Source organism: Crinia signifera, chromosome 4, assembly GCF_055691185.1.
Source record: "Crinia signifera chromosome 4, ASM5569118v1, whole genome shotgun sequence".
Lineage (NCBI taxonomy): Eukaryota > Metazoa > Chordata > Amphibia > Anura > Myobatrachidae > Crinia > Crinia signifera.
Window position 1 is genome coordinate 35430101 of NC_139220.1, and position 26974 is coordinate 35457074.

The 26974-nt window shown below is 48.3% G+C and overlaps 1 protein-coding gene across 1 annotated transcript; it reads left to right on the forward strand.

Moving 5' to 3' along the window:
- On the forward strand, nt 1-26974 carry MYOZ3 (myozenin 3). The gene is made up of 5 exons (XM_083179595.1): nt 1-206; nt 5094-5248; nt 5791-5995; nt 16896-17073; nt 26017-26974. Exons 1-5 carry the CDS (start codon nt 128-130, stop codon nt 26201-26203), a joined length of 804 nt encoding a protein of 267 aa, XP_083035721.1. The 5' UTR covers nt 1-127; the 3' UTR covers nt 26204-26974.

A 26974-nucleotide genomic window follows, 5' to 3' on the forward strand; every position in this document is an offset into this window, starting at 1 on the left:
TCTCCCGGTTCTGGATAACTCTTTCATATGTGCGCAGGCAGAGATATTAAATCTTCTAGCAATAAAAGGATTAAATGAAGTAATCTTGTGCTACAATTACTCTTCTCCTTTCTTCCCAGCCAGGATAATGTTTCCCACGCATGCAGATATGGTGAAGGAGAGGAAAGGTCTGGCGTCAGCTATAGTCAGAGAAATAAGAGGGGAAGGTGAGTAAGATGTTATCAGAAGAGAAATACATTCTGCAGGATGAAAAGCAAATTTACAGACCCCTGCCCATTGTCCTAATTTTTGTTGGGAGGAAACTGGAGCACCCAGAGGAAACCCACTCCTAGGAGAATATACAAACTCCACACAGTTAGGGCAGTGGTGGGAATCAAACCCATGACTGCTAACCATTATGTCATCTGTGCTGCCGATGTGGCCCGAGGCCCAGTGCACACAGAACATATGTAACATATGATAGAGGCATACATAAATACATAGAAGGTACTGATTAGCAATGCTTTTGGAATTAAGCATATTCTTCTGGAAAGTACAATAGTCTCCCAGTCACTCTTCAGGGTTCCTGAAAGAGTAGGCTAGTCTCATCAAGTCTTAAATAAGGATAACACCCCCAAAGTAATGCATCAGAGATGCATTGAGGCCACGCTCCCTTTTCCAGGGGGGACTGCCCATTTTTCTTGCAGAGTCCCAATTCTTTGAGCAGATATGTTGGGAGGTTTGTTATTATAAACCAACCCCCCCCCCCCCACCCCCCACCCCCCCCCCCCCCCCCCCCCCTGAATTGTACCATGATTTTACAGGAAGCAAATATGCTTCTTATTAGCATGATGCCCAAAACATGCAAAGTTTACATGTAAGTATTGCATTAAATACAGTAACATAATGTATCCCCCCTATACTTTCCAGTGGGAAGGAGTGGAGGGAGGAATAGGATAATCAGGAAATTCTTCAACTCCAAGTTGGGAAAACAATAATGCTGTAGTAGAAAAAAAAACATGTATCACATTTACAGGCATTGCCCAGTGAACAGTGCACTAGTAGTGAACATACATTGTGAGCAGTGCTGGATTACCCATTAGTAGGGAGGGTGCCTAGAGCATAGTGGTCTACCTTCCGACATCCTACAGCAGGCTCCCATTTTAGTCATAAATCTCCTGCAGCCATGCATTGTGTTTCTAATCTCCTGCATTTTTCGGATTCTACCTGGGGCGCCATTAAGGACAGTAATTTACTGTAGCTGCTCCGGAGTTCTTGCTGAGAATTATTCCCCCTTGTGGGAAACTCTGATAGGAGAGAGACAGAAGCAGCACACAATCACACAGGGTTTTCTTATTAGGGATAAACAACGACCATCGATCATTCATAATCATTGATGATTTATGGCTTATGCTAAATGCTTTTGCCATCGATGGGGTAGAGACAGATGGTTTGCCTCCATTGATGGAATAGCATAACTTCCTCAAGGGCATAGCTCTGCCCTTAACACCCTTAAAACCTTACTTCCATGTTCTGATTGGTCCACAGACCAGCCAATCAAAGAACAGGGATGACCATTTGATGGTGAAAAAAAAATTGATGGGTTTCCACTGCATAGTTAGTGACCATAGATGGCCACTTGCCTTATCACCATTAATGGTAATAACCACACCAACGGCCATCCCTACTTCTTATCTATGCCGATGTACCCATAGCATGCTGCTGCTTCCTTTAGTTAAATCCATTTATTTAATTACAGTATTGGGTGTCTATAATGATTTGGCTAATGCTATAATGGTATGGAAAAACAGCACATCAATAAATATAGGTAGTGCTTACAAGTTGCAGACAGTCAGTGTGTACAATAAAATAACAGTTAATACACCCAAAAAACAGACCCCCCCCCCCCCTTTAACCGGCTATATTTTTTAACTGGCTATATCTTCGGAACCAATTGACCCATTTACACCAGTATAATTTTGAAGGATTTTGATTGATACTGGTCTCGTGAAACTGGGCCATTTGGTTCCTGAGAAATCTGCCCTCAAAGAAATTTAAAAAAAAATCAGTTTACCTGCAATATCTTGGGAACCAATTGACCCATATGGAAAAGCCCAGTATCAGATCAAAGGCCCGGCGATTTGGGTTCGAATTAGATCAACCACGAGCTTGAGTGATGTGGGCGGGGGGACCGGCAGCCGTTGGAACCAGGTGGGGGTCTGAATTAGCAGGTCCCATATTATCCTATGGGGAAAATGTTCCAGCTTTGCTTGGCGGTATCTCCGGTTCCCGGGGTGCGAGCGATGCAGATCTGGGCGCACAGCAGCTCTGTCAGCAGGCAGTAGAGACCCGGCGGCTTCCCCCAGCTGCGGCTGCAGTGAGAGGGGTCCCCAGGCAGCAGCTCTGTCCCCAGGCAATGACCCTTCCCCAGCAGCGGCAGGCACTACCACCACCATGGCCAGCGCCAGCCAGCCATGTAGGTACCTTTCACACCGGCCTGTATACCGGGCTGGTCCCGGGTGCAACCCTGTTAGCTAGCAGGGTTGAAATCCCAGCACATCGGTCCCAGGATTTTGGCCCCCGAGCCTTTCACACCAGTGCTAGTTGTTCCTGGAGCCAAACCAGGAATTTGGCTGGTGTGATGCAAGTAATATCAATACTTGCATGCAGGATCGAATAGCTCAATGAGCAGGATGTTTGACTGGAATTCAACAGGTTATGGGTTTGAATTCTAGGTATGATAGTATATTGAAATGTGTTATTTACTAAAGAGTATTGTAATTGAATAGAGAAAAAAAGAGCTCCCAATGGTAGCATACTATTTGCAGTGGCGTAGCTTGGTTTGGGGCGCCCCCCGCCGTTAATGGGGGGCGCCTCCCCCCTCCCCACCCCGGCCGCCGGTGCGCCCTCCCCCCCCCCCATCGGCGCAGGCTTACCTGTCTGCGTGTTCCTGCTCCCCTCCTGGCTTCAATTAATAATTCTATGCAGACGGACCACGATAAAAGGGCCGCCCCCATACCGCAGACAGTTTCAGAGAACTGTCTGCTTTTTGGGGCGGCCATTTTATCGTGGTCCGTCTCCATAGAATTGATTGAAGCCAGGAGGGGAGCCAAAACACGGAGACAGGTAAGCCTGCGGGAGATGGGGGGCGGGGGCATTATTATAGCACTGCAGCCCCCCCGCGCCCTTACATGCACAGCGCCCCCCCGCGACCGCAGGGGCTGCGGTGCTATAGTTACGCCACTGACTATTTGATGTATGACCATCGATTGCATTAACTATCATTGGCCATCACTTTTATTTGACTGACTAGCCTGTGGACCAATCAGAACATGGAGGTGTGGTTTTACAGGTGTCGGGAGTGGAGCTATGCGTCCCGGTCCCTTGGGTAAGAAAGAAAGAAACATTTTGGTTATGCTTTGACATCGATAGAGGGAAGCCATCTATTTCTCCCACATCGATGGCAAAACTATTCTACATCGGGCATAAACCTTCGATGATTTTGAATCATCGATGGTCGATGGCCATCCCTACATCAGGGCAGAGAAATGTTGGGTTTACATGGCACACCGCATACCCTCCAACATGATCCATTCCATTAGGTACAAAATGCTCTGTTTCTGGAAGTTGTTACCAGTGGCAGTTGCAGATGTGAGGCTGCAGCACAGTCCAATATTCAAAAAGGGGAGCCACACCTAATGCCACTCCAAACATTACTGTCCTGGACTCACTGGCAGTTGATGTGACCCCCCTCTTTGAATTTTGGACTGTCCTGGAGTCCAACATCTGTAAATGGCACTGGCAGGGAAGTCCAGGAACAGAGCATTCTGTACCTATTGGAATGGGTCATGTTGGAGGGTATGACACTGTATTATCCCAAATCCAGCTCTCAGGGGGTGATTCAGTACCTAGCAATGTGTATAGTGCCACCGGAAAAAAATAAAACCAAGTGTGCTGTAAAAGTACAGTTATATAAGATACTGTACCATGTCCAATTCAGCAACGCCGTTGGCAAGTCAAACCAGGCATAAATATTGACATTCCGATTTTCTCATCTACGTGTGCACATTAGGAAGTCACTAGACTTTAGATGTTCCTCACAAATTTCAGAGTATGCTGCTAAAGTCAATGCATTGGGGATTTACTGCTGTGTCTGGTACCATAACTAGTAGAAAGGTCACATACTGCTCAGCGTGGAATGCTCTGAGCTTACGTTTCTTACAAAGCTAAATAGCGACATCTAGTGGAGGGATTGCAGTAAACCTCATGCGTTGGTCATACTCAATACAGTAATTTGGTGTTTCAGTCCTCAACGCATCGTAACAGTCCAGGTGTCAAGATGAATACCGATGCTTGAGCACAGGTGACTTAGCTAGCACCTCAGTCTTTTGCTTACGTACGTTTGTCCTTAAATCCTGCTCTGTTTTGGTGGCTTGAGGCATAGGTACCGATTTATGTTTTTGATGGTGGGTGCTCAAGCCAAAAATTTAGGGGAGTGGCTTCATGGGGAAGGGGTGTGGCTACAAAATAATACCAATTTATATTACTCAGCACAGTTGTCTCCAATATTCAAATTACGGCAGCAGAGTCCCCCTTTTTACACATTACAGTAGCAGAGTCCCCCTTTTTACACACTATTGCACAATGTAACAATACACAACATGAAATGCATTGAAAGTAATCAATGCCACCCAAATGATTCAGTATTAATGCTCACATGACTATACTGTACATCACAGACCAAATGCACAATCCTACCCCAGCACGGTTTCGAGACGCTGCTGATATAGTGAACACATATATAGTGATCTTCCGCCGCGCTCTGCCCTGTACTTCTGCCTGCAGTGTGAGGTCAGCTCCCTCCCGATGTCCCGCCGCGCTCTGCCCTGAACAGGCTGTACTTCTGCATGGTTTGACATCAGCACGGGTGCCCTTCCGCCTGCCCGCCGCCGCGCTTCCTCCGGCCCTGCGCTGTACTCTTGTCTGCAGTCTGACGTGCTAACATTTACCGTGGGTGCTCAGGCCCTGGAACACCCACGGAATCGGCGCCTATGCCTTGAGGTCTGAGCTCTTTGCTGTGTATAACATAATATTTGTACCAATTTCTCCGCCAGCCCCCCTGTTGGACCTGGGCAAGAAGGTTAGCATCCCGCAGGATGTAATGATGGAAGAACTCTCCTTACAGCGTAACCGTGGCTCTTGCATGTACTTAGAACGTCAGAAGCGAGCTCAGAGGTTCACGTTCGAGTACCCAGCAGATCGTATAAATGTGAGTACATAGGAACAATATACAGCTGTGTAGCTGGTAATTATGTGATATCACCACTTTGCTACTAGAAGCCGGATTCAGGTATATCTGTTGGGAATTGAGCGTTTCATGCTTGGACCTACGAATACAATCACTTGAATACTATAGAAAACAAATTTACACTTGATCTGTCAGTTCTGAACGGGAAGGACTATTGGGGTCAGGGTGGTTTTTTACCCACATATGAAGTCAACTTTGAAAGATATACGAAATACATAACAATCATCTCATTGGCATTATCATTGGTGAAATGCGTCAGAATGTATCAAGCCTTGGAGAGCGATTAAGTGGAGAAGTTGCCCAAAGCTTCAGCTTCTGCCATGTCATAGACTGTGGTAGATAAATCACAGAAGCGGATTGGCTGCTACTGATCTCCGCTGTATTATATTCATGTAACCCCAAGTAATCTGTGACCTAACACATTTTAGTTGCACACACACATTGGTTGCCTCCATAGTGGTTACACATCAATGCTGGTTTTCTAACGTTCGGTCCATTAACAGGCGGCTGCCAATGTGAATGCTGCTAACGCAGAGTGGGCAGCAGTCAACGACTCAACCGGCACATCAAGGGTGAACGGGAAGGAGAACTTTCGCTCTGAAATACACATAGTGCCGGGAGACAGCAGGACTCCGCCTCACGTTCCCAAGAAGTCTGCCAAGGTCCTGCAGATGCAGATGTCTTTGCATCCAGGAGACATAGCTCCAGGTAACAGTATGTATTCATAAGAAATACACAAACAGCAACATCTACAATAACTGATGTGGTGGCAAAGGAGAAATCAAAGAGTGAAAGGATGAAATGCAAGATAATTCTGCTTATTTATTTCCAGGGGTACTGAGAGAAGGGGTGGGTACAGAGAATGCATGATAACAGTAACTGGGTAACAGAGAATGGCTGGACAGTTACTAGGAAGCAAAGAGTAACTGGGCAGTTATTAGGAAACAGAAAATGACTGGATAGTTACCAGGGGGGACAAAATGATCTGTTCCTGGACTTTCTTGCCAATGACAGTTGCAGAGGTGGGACTGCACCACTGTCACAAATTTAAATAGGGGAGCCACACCTGTCAGTGAGTCCTGGACTGTGGTGATTGGGGTGGCAGTTGATGCGGCTCCCTTATCTGATTTTTGGACTGTGCTGCAGCCCTGCAACTGTCCAGGAACAGAGCATCTCGTGCCTCCTGGAATGGGTCATGTTGGGAAGTATGGTTACTAGGTAATATAATTACTGGATAGTTACAGTACTATGATATAAAGGATGGCTGGACAGTTACTAGGTAACAGAATAACTGGACAGTTACTAGGTAACAAAATAACTGGACAGTTACATGGGGCCTTATTCTGGTTAGGTCGGTGCAACGTACGTACGGTCCGTTTCACCGTACGTTTCCCGTACAGGGACGGTGAGAGCGTAAGTCCGCCCACAGCCGCATACGGACGGTCACAAACACCGACAATGGGGAGTGGCATACACTTGAGCGTACGCCACCGTATACGGACGGGTCTCCTCTTAGACACCGTTAACTGGCGTACAACAGAGCATACACCACCGTATACGGACGGGTCTCGTTCGTTTTCACACAGACATCTTCCGTATATCTGAGCATACGCCACAGTGCATGGACGGGTCTCGCCTTTTTTCAATGGAAAACTCAGCGTATGTCACTGATCGTGAGAGTGAGCGTACGTCCGTGCACGGTGGCATACCCTTCACATATATGGCACTGAAAATCTTGCCTTTGAACTATAATTAAGACAATTAATTAATTATTCTGTTATTCAATAATTGTTTTCTATTAACTCAATTGTCTACCTAAATAAACACCCTAAGAAAACAACATTTTAACCCTCATTACATGTATATTTATTATGTTCTAATGTTGCATTTTAATCACTATCTATGTGTCCCCACATTGGTTTTACTTTTAAATAAAGTTTGTTTGTGCTACAGTGAAAAAGTGGTACTTGTTTCCTAGCACGGCCACAACGATCATGATCGTGGTCATCGGGTGTAAAATCGTGGGCATCGCGGCCATCGCATGCTCTAAAAAATCGGGTGCGATGGGCCAGACGCGATGCCCGCGATTTCCCCATAGAGAACAATGTTAAATGCCTCAATTTACCCGTGATGACCACGATTTCCCATAGGAAACAATGTGAAATGGCTCAATTTAACCAAATTATCATAGGAACAATGGTAAATGGCCCAAAAACACCCCTGAACATTTAAATGTCCCCCCAAAAGTAGTTTACGCCACCCCGCGATCAACGTGAACCCGAAGCGTGGTGAGTGCAGCGATCCCGCGAGGGGCGGCGGTACGCGTCCTCCGACCTTTTCATACCCCCACTATCCACGTCGGCGTGGAGTTGAGAATAGAATAGTGTGGCGAGCGCAGCGAGCCACCGAACCCGAAGCGTGGCGAGCGCAGCGAGCCCCGCGAGGGGACGCGGATACCTGTGAAGCCCGCGAAGGGACGCGTTTACCTGTGAAGGTATCCGCGTCCGCTCGCCACGCTTCGGGCACGGTGGCTCGCTGCGCTCGCCACACTATTATATTCTCAACTCCACGCCGACGTGGATAGTGGGGGTATGAAAAGGTCGGAGGACGCGTACCGCTGCGCTCGCCACGCTTCGGGTTCACGTTGATCGCGGGGTGGCGTGAAATACTTTTGGGGGGACATGTCAATGTTCAGGGGTGTTTTTTGGGGTTTCTGGCCCATTTACCATTGTTCCCTATGATGATTTGGGTAAATTGACCCATTTAACATTGTTTCCTATGGGAAATCGCAGTCATCGTGGGTAAATTGAGGCATTTAACATTGTTCCCTATGGGGAAATCGCGGCCATCGCGTGTGGACCATTTAAGCATTTTTGGCCGCATACGACCCGACCGACGCGATTTTCACTGTTTTCAATGCATTTCAATGGAAAAATCGGGGGCATCGCGTCGGTCGCGTCGCAGGCCACTAAAAATTACACCCGATGGCCGCGATTGTGGCCGTGCTAGGAAACAAGTACCGAAAAAGTTAACACATGTCGACTTCTGTGAATTGAGTGTCCTGCTTTTTAAAGTATACCAAAACACTTTCTGAATGGGTGTAGATGGTTATAAAATAACTACCTTGCCATATATATGCAGGTCTTAGAATGAATCTTACCTAAAATGAAACCAACCTTTACATGTTGAAGTGTAGAAAGATATGCTTCCAATGTGTTTGAGGGCTGTGTGTAGCTTGCAGGTTGTGAAATAATGGTTTTCACTTAATAGGCTGCAGCATTGCTTATTACATCCAGGTGTATGTGTTTGTGTCGTAATCAGCGTTAATTAGCAGACCCAGGCGTCCGCTGTCATACGGTATCTCTAGGGGTGGTCTGGAGCTATCTTTGGCGTCCCCCTTTTTTTGGCCCAAAATGCACGGTGCGTTCGCCGATCGAGCGGTTATAGCACCGTACATTTTTGGTGCACACCCATGTTTACGCCCAGTTTTCCTCATTATTCCGGCCGCTCCCCTAAAAACGCCCCCATGCCGCCCACAATGACTGTACTCTTGCGGACAGGTTTTTGATTCGCATGGAGAGACCCGTCCGTGAGCGGTGTGAGGTCGCCGCACCTGCGCATTGCCAAAGCTACGCATGCGCAGATGAAAAAAAAAACCCGATCCGCCCGTATACGGTCCCACCTTGCCAAGCAGAATAAGGCCCAAAGAAACATGACTGGTCAGTTACAATGAACCAGTGAATGATTGGACAGTTACTAGGAAACAAGAGAATGACTGGACAGTTACTAGGAAACAAAGAATGATTGGACAGTTACTAAGGAACAGAGAATGACTGGACAGTTACTAGGAAACAGAATGACTGATCGATTACTAGGAAACAGAATGACTGGACAGTTACTAGGAAACAGAATGACTGGACAGTTACTAGGTAACAGAATAACCGGACAGTTACTAGGTAACAGAATGAGTGGACAGGTACTAGGAAGCAAAAAGTAACTGGACAGTTATTAGGAAAAAGAAAATGGACAGTGATGCCCCTTTCCCACTGCAGCTAAAAAACGGTAAATTGCAGATTTTCAGCGCAATTTACGGTTTTAAGGCTGCAGTGGGAAAGTGCCAGAGTTGAAATACTGTTTAAAGATGGTATTTCAACCCGTTTTTAAAGCAGAGTACTACATGTTAAAATAACGTTTAAGAGGCAGTGGGAATGCCTCTTAGACGTTATTTAGCCTCCAGGCAGTCCCAGTGCCTGATGAGACCTAGTAGTTCTCACTTTGTGCATGTGTAATGAGTGCACGTGCATAATAAAGAGACGCTCATTACATATGCGCATATGTAATGAGCGGCTCATTATTATGCACGTGCACTCATTACATATGCGCAAAGTGAGAACTACTAGTTCTCATCAGGCACTGGGACTGCCTGGACCCTGCATGGACCCCTGCTGCCTCCCCACTGCCCTGCATCCCCGTGCAGGTAAGTACAAGGGGAGGGGAGGTGGGGGCAGAGGGCAGGTATGGGGGGTTAGGCACTCTTTACACTTGGGGGGGGGGGGGGATTAGGCACTCTTTACACTGGGGGGGGGGGGGGGGTTAGGCACTCTACATTTTACACGGTTCACTGCAATGGGAATGTAGGAGCCGGACTGGAGGCAAAGCCTGGGGGTAGGCTCCCCTGACAGGGTTTGTAGGAAGCTGACTAGCAGTTAGTCATAGGAGGAGTGCTTAAGGAGAGGGTCATAGGGGGAGGGGCTTAACGGGGTGTTGGAGGGGTTTATAAGCAGGGTTCAGGCAGGAAATAGGGGTCACTGGGAGATTTTCTCAACAGCTAAGCAGCGTGACATCTCCCATGGCTTCCCCAGGCAACGCTGATGCGGAGGTATCCGCTGCGCTTGCTGCCCTCAGGGAGGCAGCTGGCACCAGAGGGACTGAGTGGCTGCAGCAGCAGATGTCAGGTCTGCTTGGGGGACTGGGAGCAGCAACGCAGGAGGCTGCTCCAGCGGGTGCACGGCCTCGGAGGTCCAGGCCTCCGGAGCGCTTTAGCCCATCTGTGTCCCCCAGGGTTCAGCGCCGTTCACGGAGCCCCGTTAGGGACCCTCCAGGCCAGGCGGCGGGCCGGGCACCTTCCGCCCGCAGGACCAGGTCTGGGAGGAATCCAACCAGCAGGCGGAACCCTCCGCGCGGGGGGGACCCCCCCCACGTGCAAGAAGATCCGGCTTTGCGTGGTACTGGACCTGGTGCGGTGGGGCATGCGGGGCATGCTGCTGCCCAGCGCGGGGTGAGTCGTGCCAGGGGGGCAGAAGTACAGGCTGAGGACCGCAGGCCTGGTACACGGAGCGAGAGGCGCACAGCTGGCTCCGCCTCCAACGAGGTCACGCCGGCTGGTGCTGTACCTGAGGGTCGGGATGACAGGAGAAGAGAGATGGCAGCGTCAGCAGATGATGGAGAAATACCTGGTCCTTCCTCATTGGCTGGAGTTCGTCAGGACACTGGACCTGCGGCTGCTGGGTTCACAGCCCCCAGGCAGCCTGGTGAGTCTGTCTCTATGTCTGTTAATGCTTTAGCGCAGAGTCAGGGGGGGGGGAGGGTTAGCCCTCCAAGGGGAAATGAGTAGAGGTTTTACTGAATTATTGAGTGGTTTTGCAGATTGGTTGGTGGGTTTGCGGCAGGGGGCGGGGCCGTCCCCGGCGGCAGCATGGGTGCCGCAGAATGCGGGCACACCAGCTAGCATTAGTGTGCCAGTCAGTAATAGTGTGCCGGTTAGCAGTGGGGTGCCGGTGAGCAGCGGGGTGCCGGTATCCGGCGGTAAGCAAAGTAGCAGTAGTGCAGGGGCAGAAGGGGGCAGTGTTGGGACGCAGGAGGAGAGTGGAAGGCTCAGTGACACTGCAAAAGGGGAGGTGTATGTATGCTTTGAGGGGCCATTGGGGGCCCACCTGAAGCAGGAGGTGAGGGAGAAGATTTGGAAAGGGGAATACGTTGATATATTTTCATTGCTCCCTTTAAAGCGTTTTAATCTGGATAGGCCCCGTAAGGAGGAGAAGAAGGAGGAGGAGGAACGGCGGCGGTATCGGCTGATACCGCGGTCATTCACGAACTGGCTCCAAGCATTTGCTATTTTAGCTAGTGTGATTGGGGAGAAGGCACCTGACAATTGTTCAGGCCTGTTTTGTTACATGGATGCGATAGGAGAGGCATACCGTGTGTACGGGGGCTTGGCTTGGCTCAGGTACGATGAGCAGTTTAGGCAGAGGAAGGCTGTTCGCCCTAACATACGTTGGGACCATAAGGATATTGCTTTATGGTTAAAGGTGACGGCTCCCACAAAAAGTGGGCAGCCCTTTCGTGGGGACGGGGGGGGGGGCCGAGGGAGGCCACAAATGGGACGGCCATGCAGAAGGGACTCTGCTTTGCCTTTAATGACGGGTCATGTCGTTTTGGGGCAAAATGCAAATTTAAACATGAATGTTCCTCGTGTGGAGGGACCCATGGTGCAAATAAATGCTTCAGAGGGAAGTCACGGGACGGTAATTCAAAAGGGGGAGACACCGGTTCGGCTGGAAAGGATGATGGGCTATCTGCGTAGGTATCCTGACCAGCAGACAGCCGTGTTGTTGGAGGAGGGGTTTAGGGAAGGTTTTAGGATACCTTCCGACGTGCAGGTTTCAGGGGGCTTGAGGAGGAATTTGAAGTCTGCAAGGGAGCATCCAGAGGTGGTGCAGGATAAACTGCGTAAGGAGGTGCAGCTGGGTCGTATGGCTGGACCTTTTGGGTCGGCACCATGGCCAGATTTGATAGTCTCTCCATTGGGGGTGGTGCCAAAAAAGGAGGCGAACAAGTTTCGTCTTATACACCATTTATCTTTTCCAAAAGGGGCGTCGGTCAATGATGGCATTGACCCTGACATCTGCTCGGTGGTTTATACATCGTTTGACGCGGCTGTTCAGTGGGTGAAGCGGTTTGGGAAAGGGGCCAGATTGGCAAAGACGGATATTGAATCGGCATTCCGTTTGCTGCCGGTTCACCCAACCAGTTTGCGTTTGTTGGGTTGTTGTTGGGACGGGGAATTTTTTGTTGATCGTTGTTTACCGATGGGTTGTTCTTTGTCATGTGCTTATTTTGAGGCCTTTAGTTCTTTTTTGGAGTGGGTGGTTAAGGATGTCTCTGGGTGTAGTTCAGTTATTCATTACCTAGATGACTTCTTATGTATTGGTCCTGGGGGGACCGGAGTATGTGACTTATTGTTGAGGACTGTTGAAAGGGTGTCGGCAGACTTTGGGGTCCCGCTTGCTCCAGGTAAGACGGAGAGCCCTGCGACTGTGATCAGTTTTTTGGGTATTGTCATTGATACCGAGAATATGGAGTGCCGCTTGCCCGAGGAGAAATTGCTGGGTTTGAAGGCCGAGGTAGGGAGGGCATTGCTGTTGAAGAAGATTAGATTGCGGGAATTGCAATCCTTGCTGGGCAAATTGAATTTTGCGTGTCGCATTATGCCTATGGGCCGCATTTTCAGCAGGAGGCTGGCAGCAGCGACAGCAGGGGTGGTTCTTCCTCATCATTTTGTCAGATTAGGTAGTGAGTTGAAAGGGGACTTGCGGGTGTGGGCTACTTTTTTGGAAGCTTTTAACGGCAGAGCTTTGTGGATGTCAGACACATGCGTCGCTACTGAGCTAGACCTTTTCACAGACGCGGCCGGGAGTGGTGGGTTCGGGGCATATTGCCAGGGACATTGGTGTGTAGGCCGGTGGCCGGAGTCTTGGGTGCAGAGAGGCATGGTTAAAAACTTGGCATTGTTGGAGTTGTTTCCTATCTTGGTAGCAGTAGTTGTTTGGGGGGAGCTATTCCGCAATAGGAAGATTTGTTTTCACTGCGATAATTTGGGGGTTGTCATGGCTATTAACCAATTGTCGGCATCTTCACCGTCAGTGGTCACTATTTTGCAGCAGTTAGTATTGGAATGTCTGGCTTTGAATTTGTGGGTTGTGGCTAGGCACGTTCCCGGTGTCTCTAACGGCATTGCGGATGCTTTATCTCGTTCACAGTGGGAGCGTTTTCGGGAGTTGGAACCAGAGGCGGACAGGGAGGGGACCGGGTTCCCGAGTCGGCTCTGGGCTCTGCTGGACGGGTAGTCGATCAGCTCATCAGGGAATCCTTGGCCCCGAATACATGGTCGGCATACAATCAGGAATAGCGGAGCTAGTTAGAATGGCGGGAGGTAGTAGGTCTGAAGGAGGATGATGACGAGTTGGCTGTCTTGCTATATATAGGCCATTGTAAGGAGATTGGTTGGTCAGTGGCAAAAATCACGCGCTGCATGGCGGGCTTGGCTTTTGGGTTTCGTGCAGGCGGCAGGCCTGACGTCACTAAGAATTTCCTGATTGCGCAGGCTTTAAAAGGTTGGAGGAGAGGTCATGTCGTACAGGATCAGAGAAGGCCGGTGTCTTTCCAGTTGTTACAGAATATGGGCATGAAGTTAGGGGAGGTCTGTAGTTCCAATTTCGAGGAAAGGTTGTTTGGGGTAGCTTTTTCGCTTGCCTTCTTCGGGGCACTGCGGATTGGGGAGCTCGTGAGTCCAAGCGTGTCCAGGCCGGGAGGTTTGTTAGGAGAGGACGTGGATTTATACTCGGATAGGGTGGAGCTAGTGGTGAGGAGGTCTAAGACGGATCAGTTAGGGAGGGGGAAGAAGGTAGTTCTCTTCTCTGTACCAGGCTCAGATATGTGCCCGGTGGCACGGCTGAGGATATTTAAGGAGGTCAGAGTGGGCAGGGAGAGGGATCCTTTGCTGATGCATGCAAATGGATCCTTTTTATCACGGTTTCAGTTCACAAGTGTGTTTAGAGCAGTCCTGCGGACGTTGGGCCTCAAGGGGGAGGAATACGCGGGTCACTCTTTCCGCATTGGGGCCGCAACTGAGGCTGCTAGAATGGGATTTGGGGATGAGTTGATTAAGCGTATTGGGCGGTGGGAATCGTCTCGCTTTCGGTCTTATGTTCGTCTCGCTTTCGGTCTTATGTTCGTTTAGGGGAGTGTTTTTTCTGTTTTAGGGCAGCCTCCGTGCCTGATTTGGATTTTAGGACATTCATATGTCTTTTGGGGAGCTTTACGGGCTGATGTCAGACCGAACGGCCGCCAGCTGGGTTTGGATAGAGAGGAGGCAGTGGTTCGTTGGCTGGGAAAACGCGGTATGGTATGGAGTGGAGTGCTGCAGGAATTTCACCGTTTTGTTCGGCTCGATAGGGTTCCCGACATATTAGTTCTGCATGTGGGCGGGAATGACCTTGGGAGCAGACCATTTAGGGAGTTGATACGGGATATCAAGTTTGATCTACTACGGTTATGGGCAACGTTTCCGGAATTAATCACGGTTTGGTCAGACATCGTGCCACGCCATTATTGGAGGGATGCGAGGTCGGCTGACAAGCTCAATAAGGCACGGATTAAAGTTAACAGGGCGATTGGGCGTTTTATGGCCAGGAACGGGGCTGTTGTGGTGAGGCACAGGGAACTTGAGTCTGGTGCCGGGGCATTTTGGAGAGGTGACGGTGTGCACCTGAATGCTGTGGGGATAGATGTTTGGTCTTTGGGACTACAAGAGGGAATAGAAACAGCGTTCCGGATGTGGGGGGGCGCACGGGGTTAAGGGTTTAACCTCGTGCTTTGTGGCGGAGGGGGGTCCTCGAGGTTGGTGGCATTGAGGCTTAATTATGCGGCGGGGAGGGCCCCATGAGGGGGCTGGACTCCCCTGGGTGAGGTTAATTAATGAGCACTGGGTGTGTACAATTGGTGCCCTCGAGCCAATCGCTATCGGCTGGGGGTAAGAGCTCCTGGAAGTGCTTAGAGGTGTGGATATATATTTATTGAGGGCCTCGGGGACCACCTTCCGTGGGAATGTTTTTGGATTATTGTTTAAAATTGTATTGTTTCAATAAAGATGGCTGCTGTGGCCAATTTTATCCAACAAGAGAGTTATGTCATTTGTGGGGGGGTAGTTGGGCACAGCGATTAGACAATACCCTGTCATGTAGGAGCCGGACTGGAGGCAAAGCCTGGGGGTAGGCTCCCCTGACAGGGTTTGTAGGAAGCTGACTAGCAGTTAGTCATAGGAGGAGTGCTTAAGGAGAGGGTCATAGGGGGAGGGGCTTAACGGGGTGTTGGAGGGGTTTATAAGCAGGGTTCAGGCAGGAAATAGGGGTCACTGGGAGATTTTCTCAACAGCTCCCACCCACCCTTCCCTATTTTTTATAGTTTAGGTAGAATATTTGATAGGATGTCTTTTTGTCACAGTGGCCTGTGCGGAGGGGGGTCCTCGAGGTTGGTGGCATTGAGGCTTAATTATGCGGCGGGGAGGGCCCCATGAGGGGGCTGGACTCCCCTGGGTGAGGTTAATTAATGAGCACTGGGTGTGTACAATTGGTGCCCTCGAGCCAATCGCTATCGGCTGGGGGTAAGAGCTCCTGGAAGTGCTTAGAGGTGTGGATATATATTTATTGAGGGCCTCGGGGACCACCTTCCGTGGGAATGTTTTTGGATTATTGTTTAAAATTGTATTGTTTCAATAAAGATGGCTGCTGTGGCCAATTTTATCCAACAAGAGAGTTATGTCATTTGTGGGGGGGTAGTTGGGCACAGCGATTAGACAATACCCTGTCATGGTACTTAAATGGTATTTAAAACGGTAATCTGCTGCAGTGGGAATGCTAATACCGTTTTAAATACCATTTAAGATTACCAGTACTTTAAACTGGTCTGCAGTGGGAAAGCAGCATTACTAGGCAATAGAATTACTGGATAGTTGCTATGAAATAGAGGATGACTGGAGAGTTACTAGGAAACAGAATGACTGAACTGTTACTAGGAAACAGACTGACTGGACAGTTACTAGGAAACAGACTGACTGGACAGTTACTAGGAAACAGACTGACTGGATAGTTACTAGGAAACAGAGAATGACTGGACAGTAACTAGTAAACAGAGAATGACTGGACAGTTACTAAGGAACAGAGAATGACTGGACAGTTACTAGGAAACTGAATGACTGGACTGTTACTAGGTAATAGAATGACTGGACGGTTACTAGGAAACTGAATGACTGGACTGTTACTAGGTAATAGAATGACTGGACGGTTACTAGGAAACAGAGAATGACTGGATGGTTACTAGGAAATAGAGAAAGGCTGGACAGTTACTAGGGAACAGAGAATGACTGGACAGTTACTAGGAAACATATGACTGGGCAGTTTCTAGGAAAAAGACTGACTGGACAGTTACTAGGAAACAGAATGACTGGACAGTTACTAGGGGACAGAGAATCACTGGACAGTTACTAGGTAACAGAATAATTGGACAGTTACTAAGAAACAGAATGACTGGTCAGTTACTAGGAACCAGATAATGGCTGGACAGTTACTAGGAAACAGAGAATGACTGGACAGTTACTAGGAAGCAGAAAATGACTGGACAGTTACTAGGAAATAGAATAACTAGATGCTCTATTTTTTTGGATGACTGATTTTTTTAGATGACTGCTTTAGCTGTAGTGGGGTAAAGATTTACTATATGAGTGCATGTACTGCGAGTGGGTACACTACACTAACTTTCTTTCTGAATTAAGGTTATTCTGGGCCCTTAAAGGAGATCCCATATGAGAGATTCAACAAAACAGCTATCCCTAAATCTTACCAATCACCCTGGACTGTGAATCACACACATGAGCAGGACATACATGTGAATGAAGCACTGCCACCACCCCCAGATACACCACTCAATGTCCAATATGGCAGCTATAACAGGTTAGTACCATGATAAATGGGATCGATGCAAGTCCTGAGGAGGGGGGGGGCTACATTACCATGAAGAAGCCAGAGTGGGCGGCTTCATAGATAAACACTACCTTCTTCTAACCGCACTCATCCAGTACTATAGGTGCCCCCAACCATTAATGCTCGGTGTTCCCCTGCTGGCTCTGATGGTACCACATACTCATATATTAATTAATGAATTATAGAACTCAATGCAGTTGGAACTAAAGTGTGACTTATACTGTATACCACCAGTAATATGGTTGACAGTCAATAAATAGTCAACAGTAACTAGGTCAACAGGGAGACAATAGGTTGAACAAGTTTAATTGGTCGACGTTCATATAAAGGTTGACACTTTTTTATTTTATTTTAGACTAACCCTTGCCCAAGAGCCTAACCCTCCTGCAGCCTATCGCTATTCTTATAATGCCAATCCCGAACCCTTTCCCAAGGGAATCGGTACATCTGTCAGAATGAACTTAGGTCTACAGTCATTAGGTCGACCCCACTAGGTCGACTGGCAGGAAGGTCGACCTGACTTAAGGTCGACATGGGCCAAGGTCGACATGACTTAAGGTCGAATTTGCATAAAGGTCGACATGAGGAAGGTCGACTGGTCATAAGGTCGACATGGGTTTTTCACTGTTTTTTATCCGAATGTCGACACAGTCGACATGGACACAGTTGGCAATGAGAATCGGACCCTCGCATCGCTCGCTTCGCTCGCAATGCTTCGGGCGCGGTGCCTCGCTGCGCTCGGCACACTATTTTATTCTCCCACCACGCCCTAGTGGATGGTAGGGCATGAAATACCGCCTGTCGGCACATGTCGGCTCAAAAAACAGTGAAAAACCCATGTCGACCTTATGACCAGTCGACCTTCCTCATGTCGACCTTTATGCAAATTCGACCTTAAGTCATGTCGACCTTGGCCCATGTCGACCTTAAGTCAGGTCGACCTTCCTGCCAGTCGACCTAGTGGGGTCGACCTAATGACTGTAGACCTAAGTTCATTCTTTTTTTTCACATTAAATTTTTATTGCAAGAAATTTCGTCTGTAAGACATTTTGTGTGTGTGTGTGGGGGGGGGGGGGGTACAGAAAGGAAAAAGGGAAGGAGGGGAACATGTACAAAAGAGAGATACAGAGAACATTTGCATCGAATTGCTTATCTAATGGCAGTCATATTTGAACAGATATATATCTCTGATCTGGAAGAACGGGGTTATACCAGTATTTAAATCAGTTGGTGTATCATCTGACTCTGGAGGTAAATAGGGTAACAATATACAGTAAAGATCAAAGGCTAAAAGCCAACCGAGGAAGAGGTTAGAGTAGAGGCCTCAGAAGAATCGCTTAACAGGTTTGTGGCGCCCACCTTATCACAGTAGAGGGACCAACCAAACCATTTCATCATAATTGAGTTTGGTGCAGAGGAGTATTTCGCGCCGGAGGTTTCAAAGGTATAGTGTTTGTGGATTTTTTTACGAATGGAATCTACTGTCGGGGTGACCTCTGATTTCCACTGTTTGGCGATCATAGCTTTGGTGGCTATGAGCACGTGACCAACTAAATATCTGTCTGCAACAGAGAAATAGGGTGGGAAAATGTGAAGCAGTGCAAGTGCTGGGTCTGGGGCAGTAGGGTGGGAGAGTATAGTGCTTATCAGGAGGAATACCTCCGCCCAGAGAGGCCGCAAGGCCGGGCACTCCCAGAAGACATGGATAAGGTCTCCAACCCGCCCACATCCCCTCCAGCAGAGGTTCGTGGTGGATGGCCAGATCCTATGCAACCTCTCCGGTGTGAAGTAGGCTCTGTGGATAAGTTTAAAAAACATTTCAGAGTGGTGTAAGCAACGTGAGATCTTAAAACACGACTTGAAGATTCCGTCCCAGTCCTCCTCAGAGAGGGACATTTTTAAGTCTCTTTCCCACTGTGTTTGGGAAGGTGATTTATGCCCATCCGAGGCTGGCGTGAGCTGGGTATACCATCTAGAGATTCCTCCCTTGTGTGAGGAGGTGCTCGCTAAATTTTTCAAATATGTAGGTATGAAGGGGGAATGGCTTGATGCTGGTAAGTGTGCTTGGAGCCAGCTTCTTAATTGTAAGTATATAAAGAAGTCCTGCTTTGGAATGTTATAGTTATTCTGTATATCCGTGAACGATCTGAGGTGTCCTTCTATGTAGAGATCGCCCACTGAGAATATACCCTGAGCCACCCATCTATTCAGCTGAGGTATAGGGATTAGAGACTTAAGGGATTTAAGTGACAAAGGGGGGGCTGGTAGGGTTGCCCTATCTGTAGCTTCTACGACTTTATGCCAGGCGTCAAGTGTTACTTGGATAGATTTACATTGTGTTGCGAGTTTGCGCGCTATAGTAGGGGGTAGCCACAGCAAGTCTACCAAAGGGATGGGGTGGGAGTAGGAGCTTTCCAGGACTATCCAGGGTTTTTGATCAAGAGGTGACATCCAGTCCCTAACTTGGTTTAGAATACAGGAAGCAAGGTAGCGCTCTAAGTCGGGAAATGCCACACCTCCACCTGTTTTGGGTTTTATTAGGGTTTTCTTTGCTACCTTCGGTCTAGCCCCCTTCCAGACGTATTTAGATATAAATTGGTTAAATCTTTGAAGAACGGCCTTAGAGGGAAGTCTTGGGATGGACCTGAAAAGGTACATTAATTTTGGAAGAAGAACCATTTTGGCAGCCGCTATTCTCCCCAGCCACGAAACATCGTGTAGCATCCAATCCCTAGTTAAATCAGAGAAAACCTTTAGTAAGGGATTGTAATTACAATCAATGATATGTTTTCCGGGGGCCAATTGTATTCCTAAGTATTTTAGAGAGCAGGGCTGCCAAGAATAATTATAGCTTTCTTTCAGCTGTGTTACTAGCTCTTGCGGTAGGCCTAACGGTAGAGCCTCCGTCTTACTGGTATTGAGTTTATAGTATGAAACTTCGGAATATTCTCGCAATACTTTATGTAGGACTGGAAGGGAGTTTATGGGGTCTAGGATACATAATAGAACATCGTCGGCGAATAAACTTATCTTATGGGAAAGATTACCAATTATCGGGCCTAGTATGGAGTTCTCGCTTCTAATGCGTTCAGCCAGTGGCTCAATTGCGAGAGCAAATATTAAGGGGGATAAGGGGCACCCTTGGCGAGTGCCATTGGAGATTTGGAAGCTTCGTGATGTACAGCCATTGGTGAATACCCTAGCGGAAGGTTGAGAATAAAGGGCCAAAATAGAGTCTAATATACGTCCCTGGAAGCCAAACCTTTCCAGGGCTGATTGCATAAAGCCCCAATGGAGCCTATCAAATGCCTTCTCGGCGTCCAACGATAGGACCAATAGGGGGTTCTTTTCTGCTGAACAATGTTCAATAACGTCTATAACCCTGCGTGTGTTGTCTGGGGCCTGCCTATTTAAGACAAATCCCACCTGATCATTTTTAATGAGGGAAGGGAGGAGAGGGCTTATTCGATTTGCAACAAGTTTAGCATAAAGCTTCAGGTCTGAATTGAGAAGCGCAATGGGTCTATAATTTTGGACCGAGGTAGGAGGTTTACCTGGTTTGGGTATAGTAACTATGCGGGATTCAAGCATTTCTGAGGGGAAATGCTTAGTTTCAGAAGCTTCATTGAAAACTTTGACCAGTATAGGGGATAGTTGGGATTTAAATGTTTTATAAAAATTTGATGGGAAGCCATCTGGTCCCGGGGCCTTGTCAATCGGAAGGGAATCAATGGCGCACTGTACCTCTTCCGAGGTCCAGGGGGCGTTAAGGGATAAACGGGCCTCCGGGGGCAAAGCAGGTAGGGAGATTTTGTCAAAAAAATTCTCTATTCCTCCTGCGTCAGGCTGGGGGGTGTTGGGGTCCCCCCGTAGATTGTATAGTTTAGAGTAGTATGTTGAGAAAACATTAGCTATCTCGTTGGGGTCAAATACTTTCGCTCCGTGTTCTGAGTATATCAGGTGGATCTTTTCTTTGGCTCTCTTGCCCCTCAACTTCCTAGCCAACATCCTTCCCGCCCTGTCGCCAAGGAGGTAGTATTTTTGGTTCAACCTAGCAAAATTGCGGTGTACCGTGGCTAGGTAGTGACCGTTGACCCTGTCTCTGGTTTCGTTTAGCCGCTTAAAGAGGGATTTGTCATTTGGGTCTGCCTTATGGGCCGACTCCAAGGAAGCAAGGGCGATTTCATCTCGTTCTAGGGCTTTCCTATAATCTTTTTTAAGCTTTGCCGCTATCTGGATCGCGGATCCTCTTACCACCGCCTTGAGAGCACACCAGTGGGTAAATGTGGAGGTGTCCCCTGGGGAGTTTTCTGAGAGATAGTGTTCCACGGCTTCCTGAATTACTTTGTGGGACTCTGGCTGGGTGAGGCTTTGGGAGCCTAGCCTCCAAGGACCCGGGGTGATCATTCTAGTGGCTATGTCCCACTTTAGCAACAGCGGAGAATGGTCCGACCACGTTCTAGGGAGTATTTTGACCTGGGAAAAAGAGTTGACAGACCACTTATCCGAGAGGGCTAGGTCTATTCTCGAGTATGTACTGTGTGGGTGTGAGAAGAAGGTGTAATCTTTCACCGTTGGATTTTTAACCCGCCATAAGTCATATAGGTCGTATTCTAAGAGTAACTGCTTGATACTCTTTGAGGGGGGGAGGGCATGTCTACGGGGCAAGGACTGGTTCCGTGAGTTATCTATTGATGGGTCTGGAACTAAGTTAAAGTCTCCTAGTAGTAGTATGGCTCCTTTAGCTAATTGCTGGATCTTTGTGAAGAGTTTCCTGCAGAATGCAATTTGCTTGGTGTTGGGGGCGTAACAAGATGCTATAGTCACTTCCTTATTGTCTAAGAGGCCCGTTAAAATCAAAAATCTGCCTTCAGGGTCAGAGAATTGGGAAGTGAGGGAGAAGGGGCATTGTTGGGAGATCAAGATTGCAACTCCTGCCTTCTTAGCTGGGCCATTGGCTGTATAGCAGTGGGGGAAGTGTCTATCATGGAACCTCGGAGGGGCGGAGGCCATAAAATGTGTTTCTTGTACAGCCACAACGTTGGCCTTCTGTTTATGAAAGTAATCTAGTGCTAGCCTCCTCTTATTTGGCGAATTGAGGCCCTTGGCATTAATAGAGAGACAGTTAACCATAATCTATATGTGGATATATAATATATGATACCATAGTCAGATATAAAGGCGAGAACAGCTGGTATGCAGTAAGAGTGACAGGGGAGCGAGGGAGCGGAGTGGGAAATGAGAGGGGTTGGGTGGGACAGAAACCCCCTGTCGGGGGGATGGTAGGATGCCAAACCATGGCAACTCGGAACATCGATGGGGGGGTAGTGGATGAGCAGGTGGAGAGCCACCACACCTGGACATTTAGACAGAGTCCAGATGATGGGTAGAAAAGAAAAGAGAGAGGGCATGGGAAATAAGAGAAACAACAGTAACCTGTCTAATATAAAGACATTTTCAACATTGAAGAAACATAGTAAATAAAGAGTCTCTGGGCCACCCAGATGTTAGCACTAAATACTGCAAGGTATCGACAGAGCGTAGGTCTGACGGCAGTATCTTGTTCTACAGGGAGGCCTGAACAACATTTTAAGGAAATAGACTAATTGAACTAACTTTACTAGATAAATTCAGATTCTATATCTAGCGGTAACACGCCCATGAGGGCCTTAGGGAAAAATATAACACAAGGTACCGCTTCTAGTGATCCGTGTCCGGGGCGGACCAGTCCAGCTGAAGTCCACTCCCCGACGGAGGGCCTGGCGAGGATCTAGCGGGGTTCAAGGTTGATAGGAAGTGCTTCCCTTCTTCAATGGTTGAGATGACTACTGTCGAGCCGCCTCTATTTATAAGCAGTTTGGTAGGGTAGCCCCATCTGTAGAGGATATTTTCCTTCCTGAGCGCAGCAGTGATGGGATAAAAGGAACGTCTTTTGGCCAGCGTTTCTCGGGAGAGATCCCCGAAGATTTGTATAGGGCCTAGGGCTTTGGTCGATTCCTCTGAGGGTCTTGCTGCTTTGAGAATTGCTTCTTTAATGTGAAAGAAGTGGATCCTCATGAGGACGTCGCGAGGGGCTTCAGACGGGGCACCCTTGTTTTTGGGCAGTCTATGGATCCGATCAATCAGTAGATCTGAGGATGAGGTATTTGGAAGGAGTTTCCGGAAAATGTCAATGGCGAAATCGTTCAGGCTGCTGTTGGAGATTGTTTCCGGGACCCCTCGGAGTTTGATATTGTTTCGGCGAGACCTGTCCTCCAGATCTGAGAGCTTGTCTCGCAGGGAAGCGACCTCGGCCTGCAGTGCTTCGTGGGACGAGATCAGGACATTGTGGGAAGAGGCGAACTCACCCATTTTGGATTCCATATGATCTGTACGGTCCCCCAAGTCGTCAATCGATTTCTGGCATTCTTGTAAGGTATTCTTAAATTCCTCCGACACGTCTTTTTTAAATTGAGATAAAAGAAGCTTCATGGTGCCTACTGTAAGGGCTTGGCTGTCATCCAAAGCCTTTGCATCTAAAGGAGGAGGATCCATCGATGGCGAGGTGGACTGCGCAGAGGAGGAGGAATGAGGTTTAGGTGATTGTGACCTCGTCTCACTTCCCTTCTTAGAGCCCAGGGAGGGGGACTTAAAGAAGTCCACCTGCGGGACTGTTTTAGGAGTCTTGCTGCGTTTGCCAGGCATTTTCAGGGCCTACAGCGCTTCCCCGATTAGGTTGGGGGGAGATCAGGATCTAGTAGATAGAGGCGGGGTGATTGGACGTGACAGGTGTTAGATTACATAGAGGGCTTATCCAGGTGTGGAGCTATCCGCCTAGGACATAGCTTTTAGAGAAGCATTGAGATTATAGGTCGCAGTTATAGCCAGCACCCCTAGGTGGCGCCACAGTCCCATTTATCACTGGGTCAGTGATATAGTAATAATAACAATGCGGGCAGTGTGGAAGTTTGCTTGGTATACCGATATTCAGTGGGGGTTGAAGGACACTGACCTTGTCGGCTGTAAGTGCCTCACTGAGTCCAGAGGTTATCTAGGTGCAATAAACCAGCCTAGGACACTGGGCTGCTGCAGGGATCAATGGGGGGCCCCTGATCACAACTTGAGTGAAGGTACCTGGGTGTTTGCAGGGCTTCTGGTGGGTTGAGGTCCTGTGGGGCTCCTCAGGGCCTTAGGGTAATCCCAGGGGTGCCCCCAAGTCTGGACAGGAGACCTCTGTGCTTGGGGAGAGGTGAGGAGGCCTGGGATCCCCCCCCGCCGCCTCCCAGTACCTGTGGAGCTTAATCAGCGGCTGCGTGTAAAAATTTAGGCCCCTGCTTCAGTTTCGCGGTAGGCCTCCGTTTCCGGGCCTCCGCCAGAGAGCGTTCACCTCCCTCGTGCTTTTCTTCTCCCTCCGGAGGGCACAGGGGCGGTCAGGGGAAGCCCCCAGAAGTAGCGGGGAGCTCCAGAGGGGGGTATCGCTCCGGCGCGAGCGGCCGGATCCAAGATGTCCGCCGCTGCTTTGGGTGAGGGAGTGCACCTCCGCACCTCCCGTCCACGGAGCTCACACTCGGGGCAGCTGCAGGAGGGCGGCGGGCGCTCTCACTACTCACCACCTCCCGAAGAGACCCCCCGTCTGGCAGTCACGGGGGACCCGCTGCTGACGTCTTCGCGGTCGTGGAGCTTCTCCTCTGGGCGCCAGGTATCACCTGAGGCCGCGGCTTCAAGGCAGCTGAGGGCCGCAACCCGCAGGGAGAGATTTCTCCCCCCCCCGGCTCCGCAGCACCGTCAGCCGCCTATCGGAGGTCGTCTGGGGCAACTCCTTATTGCAGGTTTTAAGGATTTGAGGTATGCTGGGCAGAGAAGGGCACTATTTGGGGTAAATGTACAGGAGCTCCCTGTGATGGCGTCCTATCTCTTGCACAGCTAGGCCACGCCCCGACCTAAGTTCATTCTAATAGATGACCGCTTCCCTTCCCAAGTGTCTAACCCTCCCACAACCTAGCCCTCCCACAAGTGCCTTACCCTTCCCTTATTAACTAACCCTCTCTTTAGTGCCCAACCCTCCCACAAGTGCCTAAGCCTCTAGTTAGTGCCTAGCCCAACCCTATCCCTCCCCTTAGTGCCTAACCCCCCCATGGCCTAACCTTAATACATTCCCCCAGTACCTATCCCAAACCCTCAAAATCATGATACACGTTGAAAACCCATAAGTTTACTTTCTTGTGTCGATTATTTGAATGCCGACTGTTTAAACCTATCGGACTTTTAACCCTGTCAACCATTTGACCCTGATGACCATCTGGTGTTTGCTTAGTCACTGTCGGACAACTTACAGTTGATCAATCATCCAGATAGCGCTTGAACCAATGGTCTTGTCTTATCCTCACATGCAGAATCCTTCTAATGTCTCAGACTAGAGCTGACCGTTTAGGATAACTTGTGCCTACTCCTGTGCATGTGCAAATGCATCTCTGTTGCCTTGTACAATCATGACCCCAGTAAAAGCTAGGTGCCTTTGTGCAAATTGAAGCAATCAAACTGGTCCAAGGCTGCCGAGTGGACATTTTACACTTCTCAAATGATTTCCCCTGTGTGTAGGTGACCGGGACAATATACTGTAATATCATAGTGCTGAACCATACACCCATATGGAAGGTCACATTATAAACACCTATACATACAGTACCATACTCCCAATCCTCCCCAAACCTGCAGGGAGTTCTCCCACACTCCCAGGAGAGTAGAACATCCTCCCTGATTCCACCTATTTCCTAAGTAAAGTGGACAACTCTGGAGGGAAGTGCTTAAGTAGACAAGAATATTCAATACAAATATTATAGAAATACTCTCTATGGGTCAGGTCCACGTGTTTTACTCAATATGTCCCCAAAAAGGCTTGTGTATCAATACAACCTATTTTCTTTTCTTATTAAGAACTCCTATCCCCTTCGGAAGTTTATCTATGGTTGATAATGGCACAGCTCCCACAATTTTCGAAGAACTACAAGCTCAAATCGAGGAGTCCACCAGTGGACTGGAACTCATGTGTCAAAGACCAAGCTTCAACAGGGCACCACGAGGGTGGGCAATGAGATATGTGCCAGAATCAGCAGACTTGTAGGCTACATGACGGTATTAAATGTTCGATCTTCTAATATCCACGTAAGGAGTTTCTTAACACAGGGCAGGCTTACGGTGCACCACTTTGCATTGTTTTGCTAGTTTAATGGTATATTTAGTCATAATACAAGCCAAAAATATTTGGATTTGCTAATGGAGGGCTGAGGTTGGAATATATTTTGGTAATCTAGAGGGCTGCACTGTCCCACTTTATATAGTCAATTAGGAAAACAATCATGTTCTCCCTTGCATGCTGCAATATAACTGAAAAAACATCACCAACGCATTTCGCTATCTTGAAATAATCTTCGATTTTGCCATGTTAGTTGCTCCATTGTACACTATAGCAAGGCTTTTGTTTACACCCCTTGTGTTATACATAGTTATAATGATGCAAGGTCATTGTGAAGGCATCTCTGCATCTTAAGACATATGGCAGCTGATTTGATGGCATTCACTGGGGTTGAGGATCTGGACGGATTAGATTTTTCTCAATTAGTGAGTATGTTGAGCAAAATAATCCTATAAGAAAGAAGCCACAGTACAAGGTGTTATATCACCCAAGGAAAAGATGCTAAAACCGTCAGGAATTCACATTGAATAATTGTGGTGATGATGGTATTATTATACTGAAACATTTGGCTTCAGGTGATGATATTTACCAGTGGACCAACTAATTAGTTGATGGAACCATGTTTGGCTACACATGTTGCTGTTCTTCAGAGCTTCTTTTGCCTTATTCAGACGTGTTAGCAAAGCCATGGACAAAACA

Coding starts and splice junctions, on each gene's coding strand:
- MYOZ3 (XM_083179595.1), top strand. CDS start 128: ATGTTTCCCACGCATGCAGATATGGTGAAGGAGAGGAAAGGTCTGGCG. Junction 5,996..16,895: donor TCCAGGAGACATAGCTCCAG/GTAACAGTATGT, acceptor TTCTGAATTAAG/GTTATTCTGGGCCCTTAAAG. Junction 17,074..26,016: donor CAATATGGCAGCTATAACAG/GTTAGTACCATG, acceptor TTTCTTATTAAG/AACTCCTATCCCCTTCGGAA.